General features: G+C 43.2%; 1 protein-coding gene across 6 annotated transcripts in view; it reads right to left on the minus strand.

Annotated features, from left to right (window-relative positions):
- sema6bb (sema domain, transmembrane domain (TM), and cytoplasmic domain, (semaphorin) 6Bb) overlaps positions 1 to 23,327 on the minus strand; it is a 136,557-nt gene that overhangs the window by 78,640 nt on the left and 34,590 nt on the right. Inside the window, exon 1 of one of the 6 annotated variants that reach the window (XM_082523146.1) lies at positions 9,816 to 9,836. The exons of 2 other annotated variants lie outside the window; for them this stretch is intronic. Coding sequence is in view for 1 of the 4 variants with exons in the window: in XM_082523142.1 (XP_082379268.1) it covers positions 9,426 to 9,478 (53 nt within the window). In the remaining 3 variants the exon portion in view is untranslated. Of the gene's footprint in view, positions 1 to 7,064; positions 7,186 to 9,284; positions 9,355 to 9,425; positions 9,517 to 9,815; positions 9,837 to 23,327 lie in introns of those variants that run through there. 3 more of the 6 variants (XM_082523142.1, XM_082523145.1, XM_082523144.1) reach the window with 3 other exon arrangements.

Consider the following 23,327-nt stretch of genomic DNA (forward strand, 5'->3'; position numbering starts at 1 on the left):
TCAGTACAATTAGAAACAGACTGAACAAGTGTGGCTTATTTGGAAGGGTTACCAGAGAAACTCTGCTCTCTAACACAGGGGTGGGGGAACTCCAGGCCTCAAGGCCCAGTGTCCTGCAGGTTTTAGATGTGTCCTTGATCCAACACAGCTTATTTAAATGGCTAAATTACCTCCTCAACATGTCTTGAAGTTCTCCAGAGGCCTGGTAATGAACTAGTTATTTGATTCACGTGCGTTGACCGGGTGAGATCTAAAAGGATGATCTGATATCGTCGTGTTGGTGTTGTGGCCACATCATCATAATAAATGTTGTTCCAGGTTTAACATTGCAAGTGACCAATCACCAGAGATGGGCAGTAACGCGTTACTTGTAAAGCGTTACTGTAATCCGATTACTTTTTTCAAGTAACGAGTAAAGTAAGGGATTACTATTGCAAAAACGGTAATTAGATTACCGTTACTTTCCCATAGGAACGCTGCGTTACTGCGTTACTAAAACCGTGATTTTTTTTGCAAGAATGTCTCATGACAGTGACGTAAGCAAGTGCGACGTTCGTGACAACAGCTGTGTGCAGATCAACAATGGATAATATATCGAGTGCGGGAGAGAGTATGAGCGTGCAGCGTTTAAAGCGTGGAAGTACTGACCTTACTTTGAGTTTGATTCCATTAAAAGTGACAAAAACATTAGTGTCCGTTGTGTGTGGGAAGAAAACTTCTTTTTACAGCGAAAAAACTCCCCTAAACTTCCAAGCAAGCACCGAGTGCGCTACCACGTAATGGGAAACTCACAGAGAAACTCGCGGATTCTTCCACTGACCGCTGCAGCACACCTGCACCACGGTAAACCTCCGCATACCCCACTCCTGCCTTACAGGTGAAAATAGAGCAAAAGGGCCGCTAGTCTTTGATTTTATTTATTTTCTGATGTGTTTTATTTGCATCTATTTGAAAGACTGAGTGTAAACACAAAAAATATATATATTTTATTTGCTGGAATGTGCAGAAAATAGGTTTAAATATAAAACAAATTTCTTCCAGTCAGAGAATTTTGCATATAATTACATTTTTGCTTCAGGCATAAAGTTAAAAGATTAAAACTAATAAAACAAGTTAAAAAAAAAAAAAGAAGAGACTTTTCCATTTGATTACATTTTGTATGATGGATTATGTGGAAAAAGTAGAATTGGGCTGAAAGATCTATCGCTTTATCACCTATTCAGGTTGTAAATCGTGTATTTAAAAAGTAACTAAGTAACTAAGTAATTAATTACCTTTGAAAATAAGTAATCAGTAAAGTAACGGGATTACTTTTGGGGGGAAGTAATCAGTAATTAGTTACTGATTACTTTTTTCAAGTAACTTGACCAACACTGCCAATCACATTGTTGTGACATAATACTTTTGCAAGCCAAGGGCTTCATTCATTTATGAAATTCCAATTTTGCAAGGACAATATGTATAATGTTTACCGTTTATTAAAGAACAGTATCCTGAAATGCAAAGAATTCAAATTGCTGGATCAGCGGACAGAGGCGGTTTCTCACAAGTTAAGTAGATTTTTTTTTACGGCGTTTTTTTCCGAAGTCGCAAAAGTATGACATCACAACAATGTGATTGGTCACTTGCAATGTTGAACCTGGAACAACATTTATTATGATGATGTGGGACCAACACCGACACGAGGATATCAGATCGTGCCGTCTAAAATCTGCAGGACACCAGCCCTTGAGGCCTGGAGTTGTTACCCCTGCTCTAAAATAAGCACGACAGCACGGCTTAGAGTTGTACAAAACGCAAGACTTCTGGAACGATGTCCTTTGGACCTACAAACCAGAGTGGACCTGTTTGTCCATGATGCACAGCAGCACATTTGGAGAAAACCAAACACCTCATACTGACTGTGAGCACGGTGGTGGAGGGATGGTCTGATCTATATAAATGAAACTCAAGTGAATGATCTCCTCTGTATATCTGGAGTTCTAGAGTTAAATGCGAGGCTAAAGCTTGGACTAAACTGGGTCATCAACAGGACAAAGATCCCAGCACACAGCAGCAAACCTCAAAAACACAACGGCTGACAAAGAATCGCTGGTGGTGGACCTTCAGGGACCTGCGCATAAACGAATGCTGCAAACCTCAACGAGCTGAAGCAACGCTGTGAAGAAGCATCTCCCAGATGTCCTCCACAATAATGTGAGAGATAAATTCACACAGAAAACCATCGCTGCAACTTACTGCTGCTAAAAGTTGGTCTACAATCATGCGAGTACCTATGTGGTAACCTAAACATCATCAGCATTTCAGTGGACAGCACAGTACACGAGGTTGTGGAGGTTTTGGTAAAACTAACCAGCAGTTAGTTCACTGTAATGTTTGTGTTAATGAAAGAGAAAAGGCTGCACGAGCCTCGGTCTGTAGTCACCGTCAGTCTCTCTCCTACACACGCCCTCTTTTTCCCGAAGGATACAAGCAGCCATTGTGCAGCTCATCTCTTTAATGGAGTCTCAGACATAACCTTATCGGGACATATAATCTTTATGGGACATTTCTCAAATTCCCCGCACTGACATCAGAATAAAAGTGAAAGGAATGCTAATTACTCAACACCCACAAGCAAATTACGGGAGACGAAGGGGAAAAGAGTCAGAGGGAGAAGAAAGGAGGTCATGGGGTAGAGAGAAAGAGAGAGAGATGGAGTGGGAGATAAGTGGGAAAGAGTAAGAAACAGGGAGAAGATGAGAAGTCAGGAAGCCAGTATATCCAATCAGAGATTCTATTGTTTCTGCTATTAATAATGTATGAATAAATGCCAGGCGGTATGCATTCGATTAGTATAATTAGACACCCAGGGCTATACAATTTCATTGGACAGCAGAATAAGTAGGTACACCAGTATTAAACCAAGTAAGTGTGTGTGTGTGTGTGTGTGTGTGTGTGTGTGTGTGTGTGTGTGTGTGTGTGTGTGTGTGTGTGTGTGTACACATGCAAATGGTTCTGAGCCAAAGCATCTCCGTAATTATGACAAATGGCAACAGCCAGTCCATTCAGCAGCATCGCTGCATGATGCAAGCTGTACAGTGCTATGCCATTATCATTGAACCAAGCATACTACAAGTCACATATACATTTTGCCATTTGTAGGAGACACTAATCCGAAACATTCAACCCCAGGGTGCTATAGCGCTCCGTGTTTAAAATTAAAATGGCAGTAGATGTCACTGAAGTCATATTGCAGTTGGCACATCGTGTGGACTCCCTGGATTACAAAAAAAACCCAAACTACACTGTCAGTGGAAAATTGTCAGCTCTTGCACCGCGGGGGTACTGTTCCAATGTTGTGACACATAAATAAATACAGGGACTGAGCTGGATTGTGGGAACAATCCCAAAAGCCCTTCTTGGGTGCCAAATAGTTAACACAGATAGCAAATGACAACTGTGGAGGAAAAACGCAAACATTAGCTGGTCAAGCTTACAGTAAGTCCGAGTGCTCTCAACTCAGCAGCACAGCTGAGTTTCCACAGAGTCGTTGGTCTGTGCGACTCAAACGCCGTCTCAGACCGATTCGATTGGGTTTTTAGGCAGGTCATTTTCAAGCTGTCAAAAAGGTGGGGACGGGGTGAATGATTTCCTCTGTGGCCGACTTATATAACAAATCACCAGCCAATCAATGATATCTACAGTCTTAAGCAAAGCCCTAATGAAGACTAATGCCGATCTGATAAGGACTCCAGAACACAGACTTGAAAGAGAAGAGGAAACACTCAGACGGGGAGTGTCGAGTTGGATGCTGGTTATAGATAGATACTGACCCTCTGCTGCAGGGGTCTGGGTACTTTGCATGCAAATAGAACACCTCCTCATCAAATGAAGACGCTAATATGCTCTGAAATGCTTTTGTCACTTATTACCGTTGCCATGGCTCTCGCTTCCTCCTCTCCTCGGTCCAACTTTTCTTCTTCCCTTTACCATCTCGTTATGCTCTCGCTTCTCTCCCGCGCTGCCTTAACCCCAGTCTTGATGATGTGCATGTTCTCATTGTGCTTCTATCGCACAGCTGTGAGGTACTCGCGCTAAAAATTTGGATGAAGAGTTGAAAGAAACCCGAGATTATGCGTGTCCTAGATATAGCGAAAATGGTAATGAAATGGAGCGGTATTAATGGGAACACAGCGGTGGTGGTTTGGGTATTTATGATTGAAATATTTAACAGGGAGGGTTTTGAGTATTATGCAGGGGTATCAAACAGTACTCAAGCAGTAGTCTGTAATATAATCCTTTTTCACACTGGTCGCATTGAAAAGCCTGCAGAGGAAGAAGGAACACAAATGCGATGTATTTCGACTCAAATCCTATTATTACCATTTTATGAGGCAAATTTTTCTTTTTGACAAAAATGTGGTGTTTGCAGGTAATGTGTGTATTTTTCCTGTAATAGCAATAGCTCATGTGATTACTTTGACATGTGATGCACGGCAAACGCTCAGTAACTGACCCACAAAGTATAACCTAGCTGCGCGCTTGTATGGTATTTCAGTTTCATTGCTTCCATCAACAAACTGGAGACTTTATACACTCGCCGCTTAGCACCAAATACCAGCAGGCAGCTGAAAAGCCAGATTTTTACTTACTGTAAGGAGTTAGTGGAGAACAAAAGCAAGGGGTGAATAGTGGATGTACTTGAAGGTGGACAGGAACACTACTCCATATAAACGCTCACTTTCTTCTGCTCTGCTTGTGAACAACTTTTTCTATTTGCAAGCTGCTGCCCTCTTGTTACCGCTAAAGCTAACACTAGCGCTACCAGTGCCAGAAGCTTGTTTTCATTGTGAATAAAGGTCTGCAGATGTAACTCAGTGGAGACAACAAAAACGTGAAGGCTTTAACAGTGAAGTAACTTGTGTTAGAGGAGACACACACATGGAAAGAGACTTTGAAAGAGGGATTAATGTTCCAAGAAGTACTCCTTCGCCTCAGGGCGAGCTACACCAGGTTGACCTTCAGGGTTTTGTACATGAGGCTGCTGCTACATGGAAAGGGATATAAAGCATGCAGCAGAGTATTTTGTGAATGTTCTACTTAAATATATCTCATAGATTTCCCAGGGGCCGGCCTAATTGTCATATTAGTGAAAGAGGAGAGGCTGCTTTATGGAGTGTGCACAATCAATGACAGGTGATAGCCCGATGCTGCTTGGATCTCCTTCAGTCAGGATTCAATAAGCAGCGGGGTTGTGTGGAAGTAAGGGAATGAAAAATAAGACGTGAGAACGGAGGCTCAGGAGGGAGGGTTTAAGGCAAAGATGGAAACAAACTGCAATGAAACAAAATGAGGCTGGAGAACAGAGAGGACAAGGCAGGACAAAGAAGAAGACAAAAATAAGGCACCGCAGGGAGCGATGAAGGGAACCAGAGGTGAAAGAGAAACAAGCGAGGCATTCAAACGGAGACGAGGAGTCACACCGGAAATACAGACGGCGAAGCCAAAGAATGTGCGGAATGAGAGAGACAAAGAGAGGATGAGCGTCGCCAGATTTATCTTCACCCTGAGCCAAAAGCAGACTAGTGGGAAGAACTTATGGCTCTGCACTTTTCTGGTTTTCAACTCATCTCAAGCGATGACATCTTTCTTTATCTCTTAACGTGCACATCTAAGTAACATACTGGAAAAACATGTGCTAACGTACCATAAACATGCTAATGGATTATCAGACTGTTATATTAATCTGTGTACCCCTGAGACCCCGACCTTTTAAAGTCAGTGATTCAGTGTATTGAAGACATAATTAACTAGACGAACAACTTCCTGCAAATCAAAGACAAAACGCTTGTTATTAGGGCCAAGCTTAAAACGTGACAGGAAACTTCTCTAGAAACACACAAAGGTCATAAATCTGAGCGGTATTGTTGATTGCAACCTTATGTTTTATGGCAAAGCCTCAAAATGTTGGCTTTTGTGGCCCTGTTTTTCTTCCTGTTGCAGGGTTTTGTAAGACCCAGCCCCCCGTGTTTCTTACTCATTACATTTCCCAAATGTGATTATGACTCTTTGTCTCTTTATTCGCTTGCTTGTTCCTCTTTTATAGTTACTTCCTGTTCACTTTCTTGTGTTTCGTCTTATTCCTGCCTTTGTGATTGTCTGGCCTCTTTGATTAATTTCACCTGCATGTTGTTCCCTAATAAGTTTCCTGTGTATTTTAATTCCAGCCCTTCCTTTATTTAAATGTCAGTCCTTCTGCTTTCTTATCTGCTCGCGTAGCCTGTAATTTTGGTTTTTGCTTTTCATTTTCTTCCTCTGCACTTTTCTGCCAGGACCCTGCAGTGCCTTCACTTCTTCTTCTCTGTTTCATTTAAGTGTATGCATTTATGTGTTGTGTTTGATAGATGTGGGCATACCTGATTAATGCTAAAGGAAAGATCATGAAAAAACTATTTAAGGGTAGTACAGCTAAGGTCAGATAACTAAAACAGCGTGAAATCAAAGAGTGGACGTCAGAATTATCCTTTAGGCACCAAATGTTTAAGGATGGTGGGATGATGAACTCCTGCTCTATTATGGCTGCAAAATTCCTGCAGCGGCTGATTCCTGATAAGAAAACAGAAACGTAAAAGCTCCCGGAGCTCTTATTTCCCTCACTGGGCTTCTGATTAATTACAGACATGATTAATATTGGACTTTTTCAACACAGTAGCATTCGGCCAATCGGGTGCAAGCTCATTTTTACAAGACTTAAATCAAAAGCAGTTGTGTTTCGATCTGTTTTTTAATTTTATTTTACTGAATATTCAACGGGCTCCAACATCAACAGTGTAAATAACAGATTGGAAACATTTGTTTTCCCCGTGGTTGTTTTTCTCTTTAAACTGTTTTGTGTTTAAACCGCGTCTGGTTGTTCTCCGAGTCTCTGCCGGAATAAAACCTCGTACATTATGTTCTTGCGCTTTTGGGAAATGCACCTTAAATCTGCTGTGCTCGCTCAAGACAGCGATTCCCTCTCTACCATGCTGACATACAGCACGTACGCCGTACACTTTAGATGACATGCACACAACAAAACACACCTCCTTTGGGCATTGTGCCTCCTCCGAGCCCGGCCACTGTCTTGCCTCCTCTCTCTCTTCCAGGGCTAATGTAAACATTATGTCGGAGTTCCCTCCTCTGCAGTGAAACACACACAACTTCTTCTTGGGACTTGAGTGACCCGCGGTCTGTTTACTAGAAATTTGCATCAGCATGAAATCCCAGAGCCGTAAGAAAGACAAAAATCACACACTTTTAAAGGAAGAGAGGAAGAAAGTCAAAGTGGTTAAAGAAGAGAGAAAGGGGAGGCGGTGTACAGAGTCAATGAAAAATGAAGAGTGACCTTTTTCCACAGAACACTGATTTTCCCATGTGCTGACAAAACGGCAAAGATTTATGTGGTGAGAAATATGTGCAGCATGAGCAGAAGGACAAAACGTTTCTTTAACACTCCTCTTTTATCAGACTCGAATCATGAGAATGTCTCCTCTGTCTCTGCTACCTGACTACTCCCGTGGTTAGTACAGTATCTCCTTTGTGTGTCTAATAGATGTATAATTTCAAAGGATTTAAAGGTTGGAGCTGGAATAAGATAATCTTTGACTCTTTCCTCTTACACGTGGATGTGCTCCTATTAACGGGTGAGAAGGAGCTCGATGAAAGACCGCATGACGGCGCACAAATGTAATACTTGTAATAGCTTATTGTTGATGAATGGATATCTTTGAGTTTTTCTGAGCTCTCCCCAGAGTTGTGTCGCTGTCATTAACCTTCACAGTCCTCAAAATTACAGCTGTGAAGACATCAGGAGACAGTCACAATCTAGAAGGAGCAGAACAAAGAATTTGCAGCGCTGGCTGGCTGCCGACGTCTGCGGGTTAATTATAGGTTTGCGTTTCAGGAGGACTCTCCAACGAAACCCGCAGAGATAACGCTTTTATTCTTCTATTTTCCATCCAGCGTGTTACCTCTCCGTGCTCAGCACACCTTTTTGCGTCTGAGCACCTCTCGCCATGGTGGACATCGAAACAGCGACGCATAAAACACGGAGAAACGTGGTGTCACATCACAACAGCAGGGATAGCCCTGACCTTTTGGCTTCCCACCAGTTTACAGCCATCATTAGCAGGGCAGAGATCAGGGGCCAAGGCCATAAATCAAACTCAAACATCCATGTAGGAGAAACCCAGCTATACTGCAGTAAAAATGAAAAGAAAACACACTCTCAGACCGGTGGGAGTCTAAAAGTAACTGCATCCATCAGGACTCGTGGCTCCATAAAGTCAGTAAAGAAAAAACATAAGTGGCGATAATCTCCAACATGGTTAGAACAAAATACAGAAACCTCGCTAATGGCAATAAGAGGTTCTGCAGCATGACAGGACCCGGCTTGATGTGATTATTCTGGAAAAAACCCACAAAGGACATGTATTATCCTACACAAACACACAGAAGTAACTCGACGGGGCAGCATGCTCCCATCTGGAGACTGCTCGGCCTTTCTGCTTTTGAATCAGGAGAGCTGGATTTATCGTAATGGCAACAAGCGACTGTCAGGGGGCGAGTAGGGTCACACGGCAGGAACAAAGCAGGACACTTTAAATGGAGGACAATCCTCACTTTTTTGCACAGTAACACTTATTTGAAAGCGTGCTTTTCATAAACGATGCTGCTGCAAGCGGTGAATTCCTGAAGTCACAGAAACAACAAACGCTGAAAGTGGTGTCTTACAGATACACGAGGACAGACATCTCGAGCTCTGAGAGAAAAAGATCCCCCGTAACTTTAAACTCTGGTTTGCACAGTCGTGATGTACAGAGTAACACGACAACTAATCACACGCATTGGATGACAAACCGTGTGAGAAAGGACAAAGACGAGAAACACGGTGGTCTCTGAAGAAAGACAAATCGCAAGAATCTTAGACCTCTCTAGCATACGTCCTTGCCCTGTGCAGGAAGCCTGCACTGTTTGCTTTCAAGGATGAATGCTAGAGTTAATGATGAAATAATTCAGCGAGCAGAGCAGCTATACAGGCCACACGCTATAACATCCAAGAATAATGTTCCCTCAACTGTGTCCAGATTTTTTTTTTTTCTTTTGCAAATGTTGCAGGAAATCATCTCGTCAAAGGCGCCGCTGTGAACGCCCCCATCATAAACAGCTTCTAAGAGACAGGGGCGCACTGCAGAGTATCTTCTCTCAGCAGACGGCTGACAGATCAGGCCTGGCACCAGTAAAGATATAAAAAAGAAGTGTACCTGCAAGTCCTCAGCTTTTGATTTCACATTGACACTCGCACACACGCATGTCCCTGTGCGCAAAATCAGCATACACTCGTTCTCCAGGATTGGACTCACACACGCATCTCCTTCCTCCTCCTTCTGACCCCGTCTCCTCACCTCCTTTGTCCTCTCCCTCCACCGATCAGCCAGAAATTCCAGTGTGAGTTCATGCACTACAGTAACTCTGGGTTCCACTTTCTGCTCTGGCCTTCCCTGTTGCTTTGAATGTCACACCTCACACACACACACACACACACACACACACACACACACACACACACACACACACACACACACACCGTGATGTCAATCAACAGTCGTCTCCAGCTGACGACTGTGCACACAAGGCAGCTGTGAACAAAGACACACTGCTCTGTGTGTGTCGAGGAGCAGCTCCAAACTCAAAACAAACAAACAGAAATAAACACACGCGCACACACATGCATTTTCATTGCATTGCAGGCATAACTCCAAGGTCTGGCTTTGTGCAAGTTTGATCCCCCTCACCATGTCTGAGGAGCATGTTAATCGGCGGAGGAGGCTGCCAGCTCAGCCGTATACGTCTATCTCTCTTGTTCTTACTCCCCGTGTTTCCGTCTCCGCCTCTATCTGCATCTATTCTCTCCAATCTGTCTTTGCTCGAATCAAACCTGCACCTCATTGTATTTATCTCGCATTCCTCTACTTCTCCTCCTGTTCTCGCTCGAGCTCTCGTCCCATCACAACAAATCATGTCTGTCTTTTCGCTCCTACATTTTAATGCACCCTCCCACCCCACGGGGTTAGACTGATGGGATTTAAAATACTAAAGAATGGATGGCTTATTTAGAAGAGGCCGGGTGAAGATAGCTCACTTTTACCCACCCGCCTGACATCTTATTGCCCTCTTCTTTTTCCCTCCCTCCCTCGTCAACCTCAGGTCTCTGCCACCTCCGTGCTCTGATGGTTTGGCGTGTGTTTGTGCTGAAGTAGATTTGGTTCCGGTGACTGGATGCGGGTGAGTAGCTGTGGGATGCTGGATGAGTTTCACAGGACGGGTTTTTATAGAATGAGCTTTGAAAGCTGAAGGGCAGAAAGAAAGAGGAAGGGAAGATGGCAAGAGCAGAGGGTTGTGTGGAGAGGCATACAGCAGCTTTGTGTGTGCAGAGACACTTCTCAACTTAAAGTCACAAGGCAGGGGAGTGAAAGGAGGTGGTCAGCTCATGAGTGCAGACACTGATAACAATGGTGAGACAGATGACAAGGGATTGGAGCAAAGTGGGGGCAGAAGAGAGGAAATTAGAAGAGAAGAAGAGCGCTAAGTGCAGTCAATTTAGCGACCAGATCATTCAACAGTGTCACATGTGAAAAGCGGATGCACAAAAGAGGGCCTTTAGCCTTATTAAACAATAGCGCAGAGACACAAATTAAAGAGCTGTAGTTCGCTCGACCTGAATCACCCGGGCAGGCGGTCAAAGATGATGTCTTCTGGCTGTCCTCATTTCTTTATGTTACCCCACAAGGCTCACGGGCTTGGCCTCCATTCTTAAAAGTAAATGCATTCACATGACACACTTCACAGATAACATCCCAGCAGGGCTTTTCTCTGCTCACTCACCCAGCAACATCCACTCATATTTGCATAAAACGGGCTCAATCGCCTCCTCGCTGGTGTACGTGTTTGGCGATGTTTCATTTGCAATCCGCCACCTTCCACGGCAAATACGAGCGATGAAAGCCGTTTCCTTTGGAAGTAAAAGCCACCCTGCCTCGCACATCAACTTAATTCAGTAAAAACATGTGCAGGGAAATACAGGGGTGAGCTCGCACCTTACAGCTCAGGTGAGCTCTGCAGGACATTCACGGCACTGACTGTGCAGTGCAGGCTGGAGTACAGAACATTCTCAAGGATACGTGAGCTGGAAGGCTGTACGGGGAAGCGATTGTCTCTGTGTTACCTGTCATGAAGTCAGTGGAGAGGAATGAGGCAGCTCATCTGGGCTTTTAAAAAGCCACATAACAAAAACAAGAATCTAACACACGGCTCCATCAGCCCTCGCGCTCCTCGCCCCATTAAAGCCCTGGACTTTGTGCTCCTTCCATTCCAGCAGAATACTAGACATTACTTTGTTCTCTGAATACCACAGTAAGTGGTTCATTCATTGATTGGTGTTTCTGGGGGCTTTTGAGCACCAGGGTATAGGAGACAGGAGACAAGCCCCCTGCTGCAGCTGTTGACAGTGGCTGCCATTTGAAAACAACTGAGGAGAGGACAAACAGCGAGGTGCTGAAGTAATTCGCCCGGACTGGATTCGGGAGAATTTGTATTCTGCTGAGTGACAGACTGCACTGAGTTTGGAAAAAGCGTTCAGATTTGCAGCTCCTTCGCCTGGAATCAGCTGCAGGATCAACGAACACTAAAGAGCCACTTCACCTGCACGCCATCAGCTTTTACTAATTCTTTATGCACAGTGAAGTTTGCACATTTTGGTTGTTTCTGTATGAAGAGAAATTTGCCTCAAAAATGTTACAAATGTGTATGATATGATCCACATCTTTAATGAGTTTCTATCCTGGTTAAATGAAATAAAAAAAAACAAATTCTAACAATCTGTACGAACAAAAAGATCATTCACGTGGTTCACATATAAAGCACCTGCATGAGCCACATCTCTTTAAGACCCGCTTGTTCTACTTCTGCTAAAGTTTACAGCACTGTTGAGAGCGGCTCTGAACAGCCGTGAGAAAATGTAAATGTGACGGGTGTAGGTGGATCTACTTAAAGCTGCAAACGCCTGTAAAACAGAGCACGGCCTCGGGCCGCTCTGCTCTCTGGACTGTCACAGATATCGTCAGCGTTGGTCTGCACGTAGGCTCGACTGGTAAAGGATCTAAACTCCTTACTGTGTGCTTCTCAATGACACAAATGCAGTAAGAGGTATTCTTGTCAGTTTATTACTGGGGAAAGAGCACCCAGTCCATTTAAGCAGCTTCCACTCCCACTCAGACAGCATCTCACACTGGGCAAAAACAAACCTCCCTGTGGGAAGTGAGTCACGTGATGCAGCGAGGCGCATGATGTTGAAACGCCTGATGTAAAAAGCTCTATATGAACTGTAAATCATGCAAAATTGAATAATGTATGGGTTCGTTTTCAGCTAATCAATTAACAGCAGGTGGCGGCGGTTGATTTTTTAAGCGTGCTGCTGCACGTCTCTTGATGTTTCGCCATCTCTCTTTATGCGGCCAGCCGTGCGTACCGAAATAAAAGCAAAACGCAGCTCGACTCGACTCGAATTTTTTAAATTAAACCTAACAAAAAAAAGTGACAGCAAAACTGTAAAGCAGTCAGACCACGGTCTAGAAAATACTGAGAAGCACCACGAAGACTTTGGCACACATGAAAGTAAAGAGCATGTGCTGTGTTGTCAGTGCACATGGCAATTAGAAGTGAAGCAATGCTCGGGGCCTGGATTGATCCAACAACAACAGCCAACAACAACCTGCCTGTTATTGACAGATCTCTGGGGTTTCGTTGCTGCATAGAAGCCCAGAGGCCACTTTGCTGGGCACCAGCTTTCTCTCTGTCTCTCCCTCGCTCACTGTTCTTTGTGTGAAAAACAGCACTGTTCGATATCACCTCATGAACGTCAGGCTTGGCTTTCCCATCAACAAAGAAATACAGCCTCAGAGAAGGAGGCTGTTATTATTTAATGCTAACACTGGCATTGCAGTTTGATAAAGACCTTCCTCGCCTTTGGAGCTATGGCTTAGACTCTGCACGCTGGATATAAATTCAGTTTCTTTTCTATTAATAACGTGCAGATGATATTTCTGACTCAGAGCACTATTTGAAATATTTGCTCATCTTGGATCAAAGTTTTGCAAAACAAACGTTGCCACATTTACAGTCAGTGCCAACCCTGTTAAATATGGCCACAGTTTCACACAATGAGGTTGGCACATATATGAGGAATCACCGTGAACCGGAAACTCAGTGCCAAAGAGACTGCTCCAGACACTTAATCTACAACACTTTTTACTACTATGACTTTATGTGAGGTGCATTTTTATACAATGACATACATTTTATACATCATATAACAGTGTCATACCATGATATCAGTGGCACAACACTGAAATAAGCACAGGCACTCTGCCCAGCTAGAGCAACATCTCAGCCTTTGATGGAAATTAGCTAAAAAAAAAACCAACCAGTCACAACTGGTTCTGCTGGAGCTTTCTTCCTGTTGCAATGGAGTTTTTCCTTCCCACTGTTACCAAGTGCTTGCTGATAGGGGGTCGTCTGCTTCTCTGTATGTTTGTAGAGGCTTTACATTACAATATAAACCACATTGAGGTGACTTGTTGCGATTTGATGCCCTCTGAATAATTAACAAATTGAATTTTTTTATTTAGTATTTAAGAACTGATAGGATTTTTTTGTATATTATCATAAATATTCCTTCCTAATTTCCTTGAAATATCAATATATTGTCCATCCCTAGTGTGTTGGTATTTCAAAGTCCCAACCATGGATGGATGGATGAATGGGGAGGCCTGAAGCGTGGGTCATGTGCTGTGTGAATATTCGATAAAAAGCACTTAGGAATGAAAAAAAAACTGCAGTACGAATGGGTGAATGAGACTCGTAGTAGAAAGCACTACGCGCTTTATGAGTGCCAGTCCATTTAACTATTCAAACATACTATTGGCTGCTGTACGGGAAGCATTTTTGGTGTCTGAGGAAAAAGAAAGACAGCTGCAGTACACCCTTAAAATCCACCACAAACGATACAAACGATTACATGTAATGGCGTTATTAACAGCGTTACTTTTATCAGTAACAAGTAATCTAACTAATTACTATTTCTATTGTTACAACTCCGTTACTGTTACTAACAAGAAAATGCGGTGCGGTTGCGGCTGCAGCTGTGTTCAGCTTACCGCATCTTATATCAGTTGAACGGAATTAGCTGTCTACGTGAGTAATCTGGACGCTACAGCTTTAAGCAGCTGCGCGCTCCCCGACGATCACTTTTTGGCACAACACCTGGAGCTAAGGGGGCAAAACAATCGCATGAGTGCTGTTGTTTGGCTGAGGAAGAATAAAGTAGTCGTGGTAAGCCAATCACACGACTACTTCAAGATGACAAAGCAACAAGGTGATAACCAGAGTCATGATAAACAATATATATACGCGGCGTTTTTTCCTCAATAGTTTCGCCACGTTTAACTTCTAAAGATAAGGCTTGCATGCAGTCTGTGCTTATGGCGGCATCTTATTGAATCCAGAACACCTGATTGTTCTGTAAATAGTTTGAAATGGTTATAAAAAAAAGGGGGGTAAAAGGTAAATGGCTGCAAATAACTTTGTTGTTCGCAAAACTTGTGCATATGATTTTAAAATTGACAATTTATTTTTGCATTTAAAGTTATGAAATATGATTCAATAAACATGTTTGTGGTTGTTAGAGTAAAAATATAACTTTTTCTACTCGGATTTTATGTTTTTTGTCTGATTTTAGTTGTTGTGTTAATACAGTATGTCAAAATGAAAACAGAACTGTAAATTCAGACACCTGAGGTTGTGCTGAAAAGAATGATACCAAGCAAGGCAAAGTAAATCATTTTTAAAGGTGAAATGTAGAGGAAACATCAAAAGTAGTTAAAAATGGGCAATTATACCCTGGACTCCAGAGGGTTAAACTTTTTTTTTAAAGTAACGCAACAATTACTTTTCAAGTAATTAATTACTTTTAGAATCTTGTAACTCAGTTACTAACTCAGATACTTTTTTTGAAGCAGTAACTAGTAACTGTAATCAATTACTTTTTCAAACTAACTTGCCCAACACTGTATATGAGCCACATCATTCACATTAATTTAGGCTCGTCATGATGATGCTTCAGTAGTAAAAATCTTAATTACAAGTAAAAGCTAGCCAAGGTCCTGCAATCCTTTTCTGGAGAAAGAGAAACAGTGATTAGGCCGATGGGGGAGAAAAATAAAGAGACAGAAGAGATGTAAGCTCGGCATTCAAGAGCGAAGGAGCGCATAAATGAATTTTAGAGCCGGGGTGAGATGACACGGGGAGATAAAAACGAAAATAGAGGATTGGATTGGAATGGTGGGAGACAAATGGAAAGATAGCAGAGAGGCAGCCTTGCCAGCAATGTCGTAATGCCGTGCTCTCTTGCTGAAACAGTTTGGCTCATGACAAGATAAGGACAGCCATCACAACCCGAGGCTCCATTTTTACTCATCCCAAGTGGTGGCTGGATAACACTTGCAACACTCTCTTCTCCCACACGAGGAGCTCCTTTCGCTTAAAACACGCACACGTAGACACATAATTGCCAAACAGAGAGAAAAGACACAAGCGATTAGCTGTTGCAGTGGCATTAAATGAAATTTAAGCACCACCGCTAAAGGACAGACACAGTTCATCAATTCGTGCACTCCTGAATGAGACCATGGGCTTTATCATCCTGTGGCTGTAACGGCTGGTCTATTTCTCTTTTCTCTTAGCATTTTTTATATTGCAGACCGCAAAGAAGAGGCCAGTGTGTTAGTCTATATTTTAGAGTATGAGAGCTTTTTAAGGGGCTTCTTGGTGCTAATCAGAATGAGTCATACTGTGGGAAATCTGTCAGCAAGATGAAGAAAGTGCAGGCGGGGAGGGAAAAAGGCGTGAAGGAAGCAACAACGGAGGTCTGAATAACCAAACATTCATACGGTTGCTCGTTAACCGCATCATCCACTCCTTACTGTTCTCACTTGTTTCTTTCCCTGCGTCACTATTTCCTCCTCTTTATGTCACGCACTCGCTCCCCGCTTCCACAGTTCGCCGTGTCCCTCAATGACAGCAGGCGCTATGGCAACAAGGCACTCAGTCCTGCAGAGTCTCAGTAAACATGGGAATCAACACGTGCGTGGATGTTGGACTGCATGCATGTGCGTGATTTACCACAGACATGGATGCTCTGCAAGACTCTGCAGCTGCTAAGCTAATCACCAGCATCTCCCCGAATAAAAAGTTAGAAATGAGTAAACAGTTAGAGTGCGACACCCCCACATGTTCACATCCACACCTGTGGCCAGTTTAAGATCAACAGTTACCTTTTACGTGCATAACACAAGAAAGCTGAGCAGTCAGATTGTATCGAGAAACACTCATCATCAGTTTACACTCAGTAAGATACAGTCGGTGCAGCATACTTCATAACTAACCTACCAGGATTTTCCAGGTCATTAAGAAATCATTAGATTTCTTCAAAATATGTATTTGTACGATTGACTGCCAGTAGTCATCGAACCGTTCATGTTTGCGTTGCAGCTAGGACAGCTAGCAGGTGAGCGCTCATCTCAGTGAAAAATATAAAATATGGTTGTCACACTGATGGACAGGAAAATATCCTACTTAATGCCATTTTCAGCCAGGGTCTGAAAAAATGACAAAAAATGAAAAAGGCATTTTTTTAAAAACAACTTAAAGCACCACAAACAAAACAAATGGTAAGATTGCACTATTTGTAAGCTGTCTGTGGCAGTGCTGTGCCTGTGGTGGAGTTGTTGATGCCTCTCTTCCTGTCTGGCAGCTAGCAAACTTTTCTCAGCTTCAACCTGGGCTTTACAGGGACAACAACACCTTTTACTTGCAAATAATTGTGTTACCCTGTTAAATTAATGCTATTGGTATTACACGTGTGCACGAATCCTAACGTTTGCTCCCTAGCTTCAACATTAATGTTTGGAGGAGGTTTTTTTGGATTATGGAGAAAGACACACAGTAAACGGCCTTGATTTGAACCAGGCCTGTGCCAGTGTTATTGTACGAAAAGTTTTTTTATTCCTCAGCGTTGTAAAAATGGGAGTTTTATTGACTTGTTCAACTACTTCAGCTGCCAGCGAGGGGAGGCAGTGTGTGCCACACACAGTGTAAAAAATGGATGTGATGAAGTTCCTGAGAACCTGTAACCCTGAATTTCCCCAACGAGAGAAAATAAAGGATATTTCTGTTTCTATATTTCAGTTTTATCTGAGGACCACCAGGTTGCGATAGCTGAAGTTTTCAAAAACTGACTGAATACTCAGTAACTACTAGCCGAGGTGCAGTAGAAGCACAACGCAACCTGGATATGGGTAAGGTTCACCTTTAAAGTAAAAGCAGCCGATGGTGGATCGATGTTTAGGCCTGAGTGGGTTTTCTTTTTTAAAAATCCTACACCGCCACCATGATGGTCACATGTCCAAAATGGCAGCCAATCTAGCATTGCGTGGTTCATGTGGTGCCTGGACTCAGCCACTCCCTTTGAGTCATACAGATTTTAAAAAACAGTGTCTGTTCAATGAAACCACGTTTCGAACTGGAAGGATTCTCTGTGGGATAAAAAGAAAAACCCGACCCTCCTGTTTACATCTAGTTTTTGGCGGAAAAGATGGCGGCGACATAAATGATGCTTTGAAACAGAAGAAGCCTATGAGTGATGTCACTTTTATACCATTTATGATCAATACTGTTTAAAATTAGAAAATTTTTATATTGATTATCCCCCCCGAGATCCGGATAAGTAGAAGCAGAGGAGAATGGCTAGATGGATAATATCATAAAGTGAAATAATATATTTCTACATATATTCTTATATTAGTTATATTCTATAACTTTTATTACTACAGCTTATTGATGCCGTTTGTGACCGTTCAGTTTCTGAACTGGGACCACTGATCTAAGCTAAACGGTGCAGTGTTTAGATTTTTACTTTTAGTTTATTTTATTACCAGAGCTTCAGTTAGAATAGCGATGTCATAAAAAAAATGAGAAAAAACTACATTTAAATATCTGTTAAGCTACAAAACAGAGGAAAATAAAAACAAAGACGACTTAAACCCTTGTGGATTTGGCTTTAGTTGAGTTTTCTTCTTTTCCACAAAGCACAGTCTGGCCAGTGCTGATTTCGGCCTCGGGGAAATTTTCTCTGTGAATGCATCCACTCATAAAGTATCGTAGCTGCTAATGATAGCAAGCTTCCCACACAAAAAAGTTGGGAGCTCTTGTTATACATTAAAACTTATGTTAGAGGATGTGAGAACAAACACGGCTTTCTTTTTTTTCTCTTAAGGCTCAAAAAAGCGCCGAGAGCCAGAGTGCTTTGATTTTTAGATTTGTGTTTTGCTGTCGAAAAAAGCAGCAGAGTTCAGCGAGGTGAGCGAAGGCTGCACGCCTGTGAAGACAGCAAAACACTGAGGGCCAAAATCCATAACCAATCACAAGTAAAGCAGGAAGTTAGGCTCTGGCTGAAGTTGCTCTTTGCGGCAGTGGCTGCCTGAATGTCGGGCTGAGCTTCAGCTCCTCAGCGAGGCCAAAGAAGCTGCCTCCTTCATCCTCGAGCTATGATGAGTGAACTGCTTTGAAGGGGGTTTGAGCAATGAGGGTAATGCTATGTAAGCTGGCAAGTAGCTGCAGAAGAGCATGCCAAAAGAAAGAAGCTGCCGCTCTGAGGGGAGACAACAAGGGCAGAGGATGCACTTGGAACCTCAAAATGCAACAAAATATGTGTCCCTGTGATACTGCAAAGTGTCTGCTCTTAGCTTTCAGTGGTGTTAATATGCAGATGCTAATGAAAGCATAGGGGACCAGATGTTCGGATGCATTTTCTATTAGCTGGTTTTCCTGTAAGTAGGTGGTGGAGCTGGTTAGTCCCAAAACACCAGATGCTGTTTAAAGTGATCAAAGATGTGGAAAGAAGAAACAAGATGAGGAGAAAGGATGGTTGCAAGCGAGGTACACATTTTTTATACCTGCTTTTTGACTCTCTTTGATTCTAATCAATGCAAACGCCTTAAGAAGGAAGGAGGTGACACTGACGGGTGGATGGGGGCACAGAAAGATTTAAATCAAATAGAAGTGATTTCAGTAGAGCTGCTCTATATAAATCTTTCCTGCTGATTTTAAAACTGCAGTCTTACATTAGCCAGTAAAAACAAGTCGAATGCATAAAGCATATTAACACAGTCTGAAGGACACATTAGAGAGAAAATAAGGCAAGGAATGCATTAATTAGAGCAGAAAAATAGGAATATTTGAAAGTGCTTTGTCTATTTTCAGCAGGTGTCATTCATAGTTTTTAGATTTCAGATCAGAGGCAGCTCGGAATAATAACATTTTAGGCTTGAGCTCATTTATACAACTCCAAACAGTCGTCTGAAAGCAAAACTACTGGCATCCTGGTTTGACGCATCCTTAGAGCCTCCACTGACAGGTGATTGGAGGTCATTTTCAAAAGCGAGTAAAAGTAATTGGACTGGAAAGCTAATTCCCTTTCATGCTTCACCTGGAGAGAAGGGCTGCGAGAGTTTTTCATCTTAACGTGTTTGTGATGATCATGGCGGTACTCTACACCCACTTTTGCAACGACTTATTGGACAGGAGCCTGACAACGCCTCCTGTGAGCGGTGTCAACGTGTAATCAGACATGGCGTCAATTAACAGGACATCTTTTGGCCTGAACTTCAAGGCTGCTGAGAAGGCGAACATGTGGGAGGCAGTGTGAGAGGCCCATATGTCCACAGACGGAGACCACGGTGAACGCAGTTTTAGATGTGCTGGTGAATGTGCAAAATCACCCAAAACCACAGGATCCAAGTTCAAAAGTGATTCGTGCCATGCACCTACAGCTTACTGCTTTATAATTCCAATCAAAAATACTTTAAATCTACCAGGGAAGACAAAAATATGACACGGGCCCTGCCCTGCTGACGGAGGGGAGGCTTGTTGAACAACTGACCGCAGCGAGAGGCGGTGTCAGAAGAGTGGGAGGCAGGAGGTGAGAAAAGATGAGGAGCAACAGAAGGGAAAGAGGAGAAAAGCGTACAAGGAAGGAGAGAACAAAGGAGAGAAAGCAGAGTCAAGCGAGGGCGGCGAGGGAAAAGGAAGGCCGAGAAAAAAGCGGGGCGAGAACAGACAGCGGGCCTGGCACCGAGGCGCGCTGGCACCTTGGCCTTCGTCCAAGCTCTGGTCTGTGTGGGCCGAGTAATGATTGATGCAAGGCTTTCCCACCATGCCGCCGATGTCACGTGAAATGTTCGCTCGCTGATGCGTTCACCAGTGTTACACACACATACACACTTTACCACATTCTCAACCCATCGAGTCACTTCTGAATGTCAGAAGAACCTCAAAGCTGGAGGACCTGTTGTGTGTTTGTGCTTCCTCCTCTCTCTCCCTTTCTTTCCATCCTTCCTTGCATTTGGTTCGTCTGTGCTGCCACTCTTTACCAGGTCTCTATTGATCATCCTATTTCCTCTTTATCTTTAATCAAAAGGCAGGGAAACTCTGTTGTTTAATTGATGAGTCTCTGCGAGAGGCCCATCACTGGCTCCCACAGAACCAGCTCTCATTCATATTTAATAAAATACTGCTAATTATCCGAGCCCCGCTCAACGCCATGCACTGCCTATATACGCGGGGAGTAAGACAGGGGAAACAGAGACAGCAGCAGGGAGAGAGAAGGCGAATGTGGGGAGGAAAAAACGGCCAGAACGAGAGACGGAGTGTGAGTCACGAAAAGCAAAAAGGGAGGGGGCAAAGATTTTGGGCGAGAGGGAGGACAGGATGACACCTGTCACCTTTGGCTCTCATCCACGTAGATCTATCTCCATTTCATCATCTCTCTCATCTCCATCACATCACACGCTTCCTCTCCCCCTTTTCATCTTCTTATTAAAGTGCTCCAACTTTTATGGGCTCGGGGAAAACGGATAGAGACAGACAGACAGCGATCGTCAGGGAGAGACGGGCTGACGATAGTGAGCGAAAATGTGATTGATCTGAGCGGAAATAAAGTATTAAAGGCTTATATATTTATTCATCTTTGCATGCACCTCTATGCCAAACTTCCTCTGCGCACTATTCATTTCTGAACGTTTCGGAAAAGCGGTTCAAAGCCCGCTGAGAGTTCCCAAACTCAAGCGGGTAAACTCTTGGCACAGGTCGGGTAGTTTGGGCTTAGATGGATGGAGTGACTGTCACTAATATGGATCCATCTGGAGGTGGATTGACCTGTCTGCTTACCTCACACAGCCTAATGCCGATTGATAAATGGGTGGTGAGACGCTGGCTCGGGTTCACGACGGGCTGCAGGCGAAGAAAACTGACACGACATCGTGTTTCGGATACAAAACAGCCACTGCTTCTCTTTGCTGTAGAGGTAAAGAATCCAAGGAGGGAAAGGATTCTGGTTCTGTGTGTTTGTGTGTAGATTTACATAAAGAAATCTATGGCGAGCTTAAAGTCTTGATTGTGTGGACCGCAGGGCCTTTAAATCAATACTGTAAACAAAAAGAAATGCATGCACTCACACGCAGAAACTGAATAAACTCCAGCACTCCACTCTATTAATTGGTCTCTGATGTCTGTTAAACCAACAGATGCATCTATTTATCTAATTTAAGGCAATTCTAATGGTGTACTTTGGCTTCCCGCAAACAAATTATAGGATTTACTGGTTTTCCTTCTGCCTATAAAACTCTTTTTTATAATGCAAACCTCAAGTTCGGGATTATTTTAACAAGCTAAAATACATTATTATTAAATTAGATTGTGAGATGCTTTGAGAATGTGCACACGGCTTTCAGCACCGACTTGAATTCCTTTTCCTAACCACACCAGCCTGCTCTCGTATCCTTCCTCCTTCACACATACTTTTGCCTGCAGTGTTTGCTGCATTTCTACTTCTAGCTCCAGACTCCCTTTCTGCAAAAGCCCCAAGAAAAATGTTGCAAAGGAAATGTGATAGGAAGCAAGCCAAAGTCGAGTCAAAATACTCATTTGTCTTCAGCTCAAATTACTGAGGGGGGAAAAAAGGCTGCTGGGAAGTATCGAAAACGTTAGCCGTTCCCAACCGTGTAAACTTTTTATATTTTTAACTGCGGTTTTTAAGGTGTCTGGAAGTGGCCGTGAAGACACAGAATGATCATTTTTGCTACACCGAGTGCACAAAACAGTGCCGCCTGTACAAAAGATATAATTGGTTTTCTTGTTTTGATCAATTATTCCCAGACTTTGAATAATTTTACCTTCAGTTTACAAATTTAGCACTGCGTGAATGTTAAGAAAAAGAAAATGAGTCAGAATCAGAGGCTGCTGTGTGCCTTTCAGCACAACATGAGAGAGAGAGCGGTGCTGTTTATTTAGAGTATTGTTAATTTGCATGATAAAAACGAGTCGTTGTCAGTGTAAACCCATGTGATCGAGGGGAGCGCATGTCTTTTTAGGACATGAGTTCCCCGTAGTTTCCCTGTAGCTCAAACTCCTGGGTGAAAGGCTAGTCTGCTGTGCTGGTTCTCTGTATTTACACGTATCTGATGAGCATAAATTAATCAAAATGTGTGCATGAATTATTCAAATGCAAGAATGTTTTGTATTTGTGGCTACATGATAGCACTTTTAAAACATGGCCTTATTTCTTCACCCCCACGGGCCCACTCCTGGGCTCTGTAAAGTTTTAATTGACTTCGTGGATTTTTTTGTGCCGCTCTCAGTTCACTGAACAGACACACCTCTCCCCCCTTTATCTGCTCCATGTCTCTTTGCCTCGAGCAGGTTATGCGCCTCTACATCCCCAAAGTCCCCCCTCAATCTCTGCTTTCCGTGGCCAACGCCCGCCCCCTTATTTTAGCTCTGCTTCCCTTTACCCACAATGAAAAGTGTCTTCACTTAAACCGTCAAGTGACCATGACCTCAGCTGTCTCCACCGAACAACCCGACTGAAATATGAGAAAAAGATGAAGAAGAATCACCGACCGCCTCGCACCCACCCTGCCCCTTTCTCTCAAATTACACTCTAATGGTTTAAATGGTGCGTCCCCCGTGAGATCTAAGGCGGTCTGAGGCCAAGGTGAAGGGTCCAGCTGACAATTTACGAGTCAGCTAAAGGTCAACCATGCACCTCAATTATGATGTTTCACTTAGCAACAGCAAACACAGCACAACCTGAGCGCGAGTTTCACAAGATCTGCTCCAATAAAAACTCCTCTCGC

Source organism: Aulonocara stuartgranti (assembly GCF_965226115.1).
Source record: "Aulonocara stuartgranti genome assembly, chromosome: 23".
Classification (NCBI taxonomy): Eukaryota; Metazoa; Chordata; class Actinopteri; order Cichliformes; family Cichlidae; genus Aulonocara; species Aulonocara stuartgranti.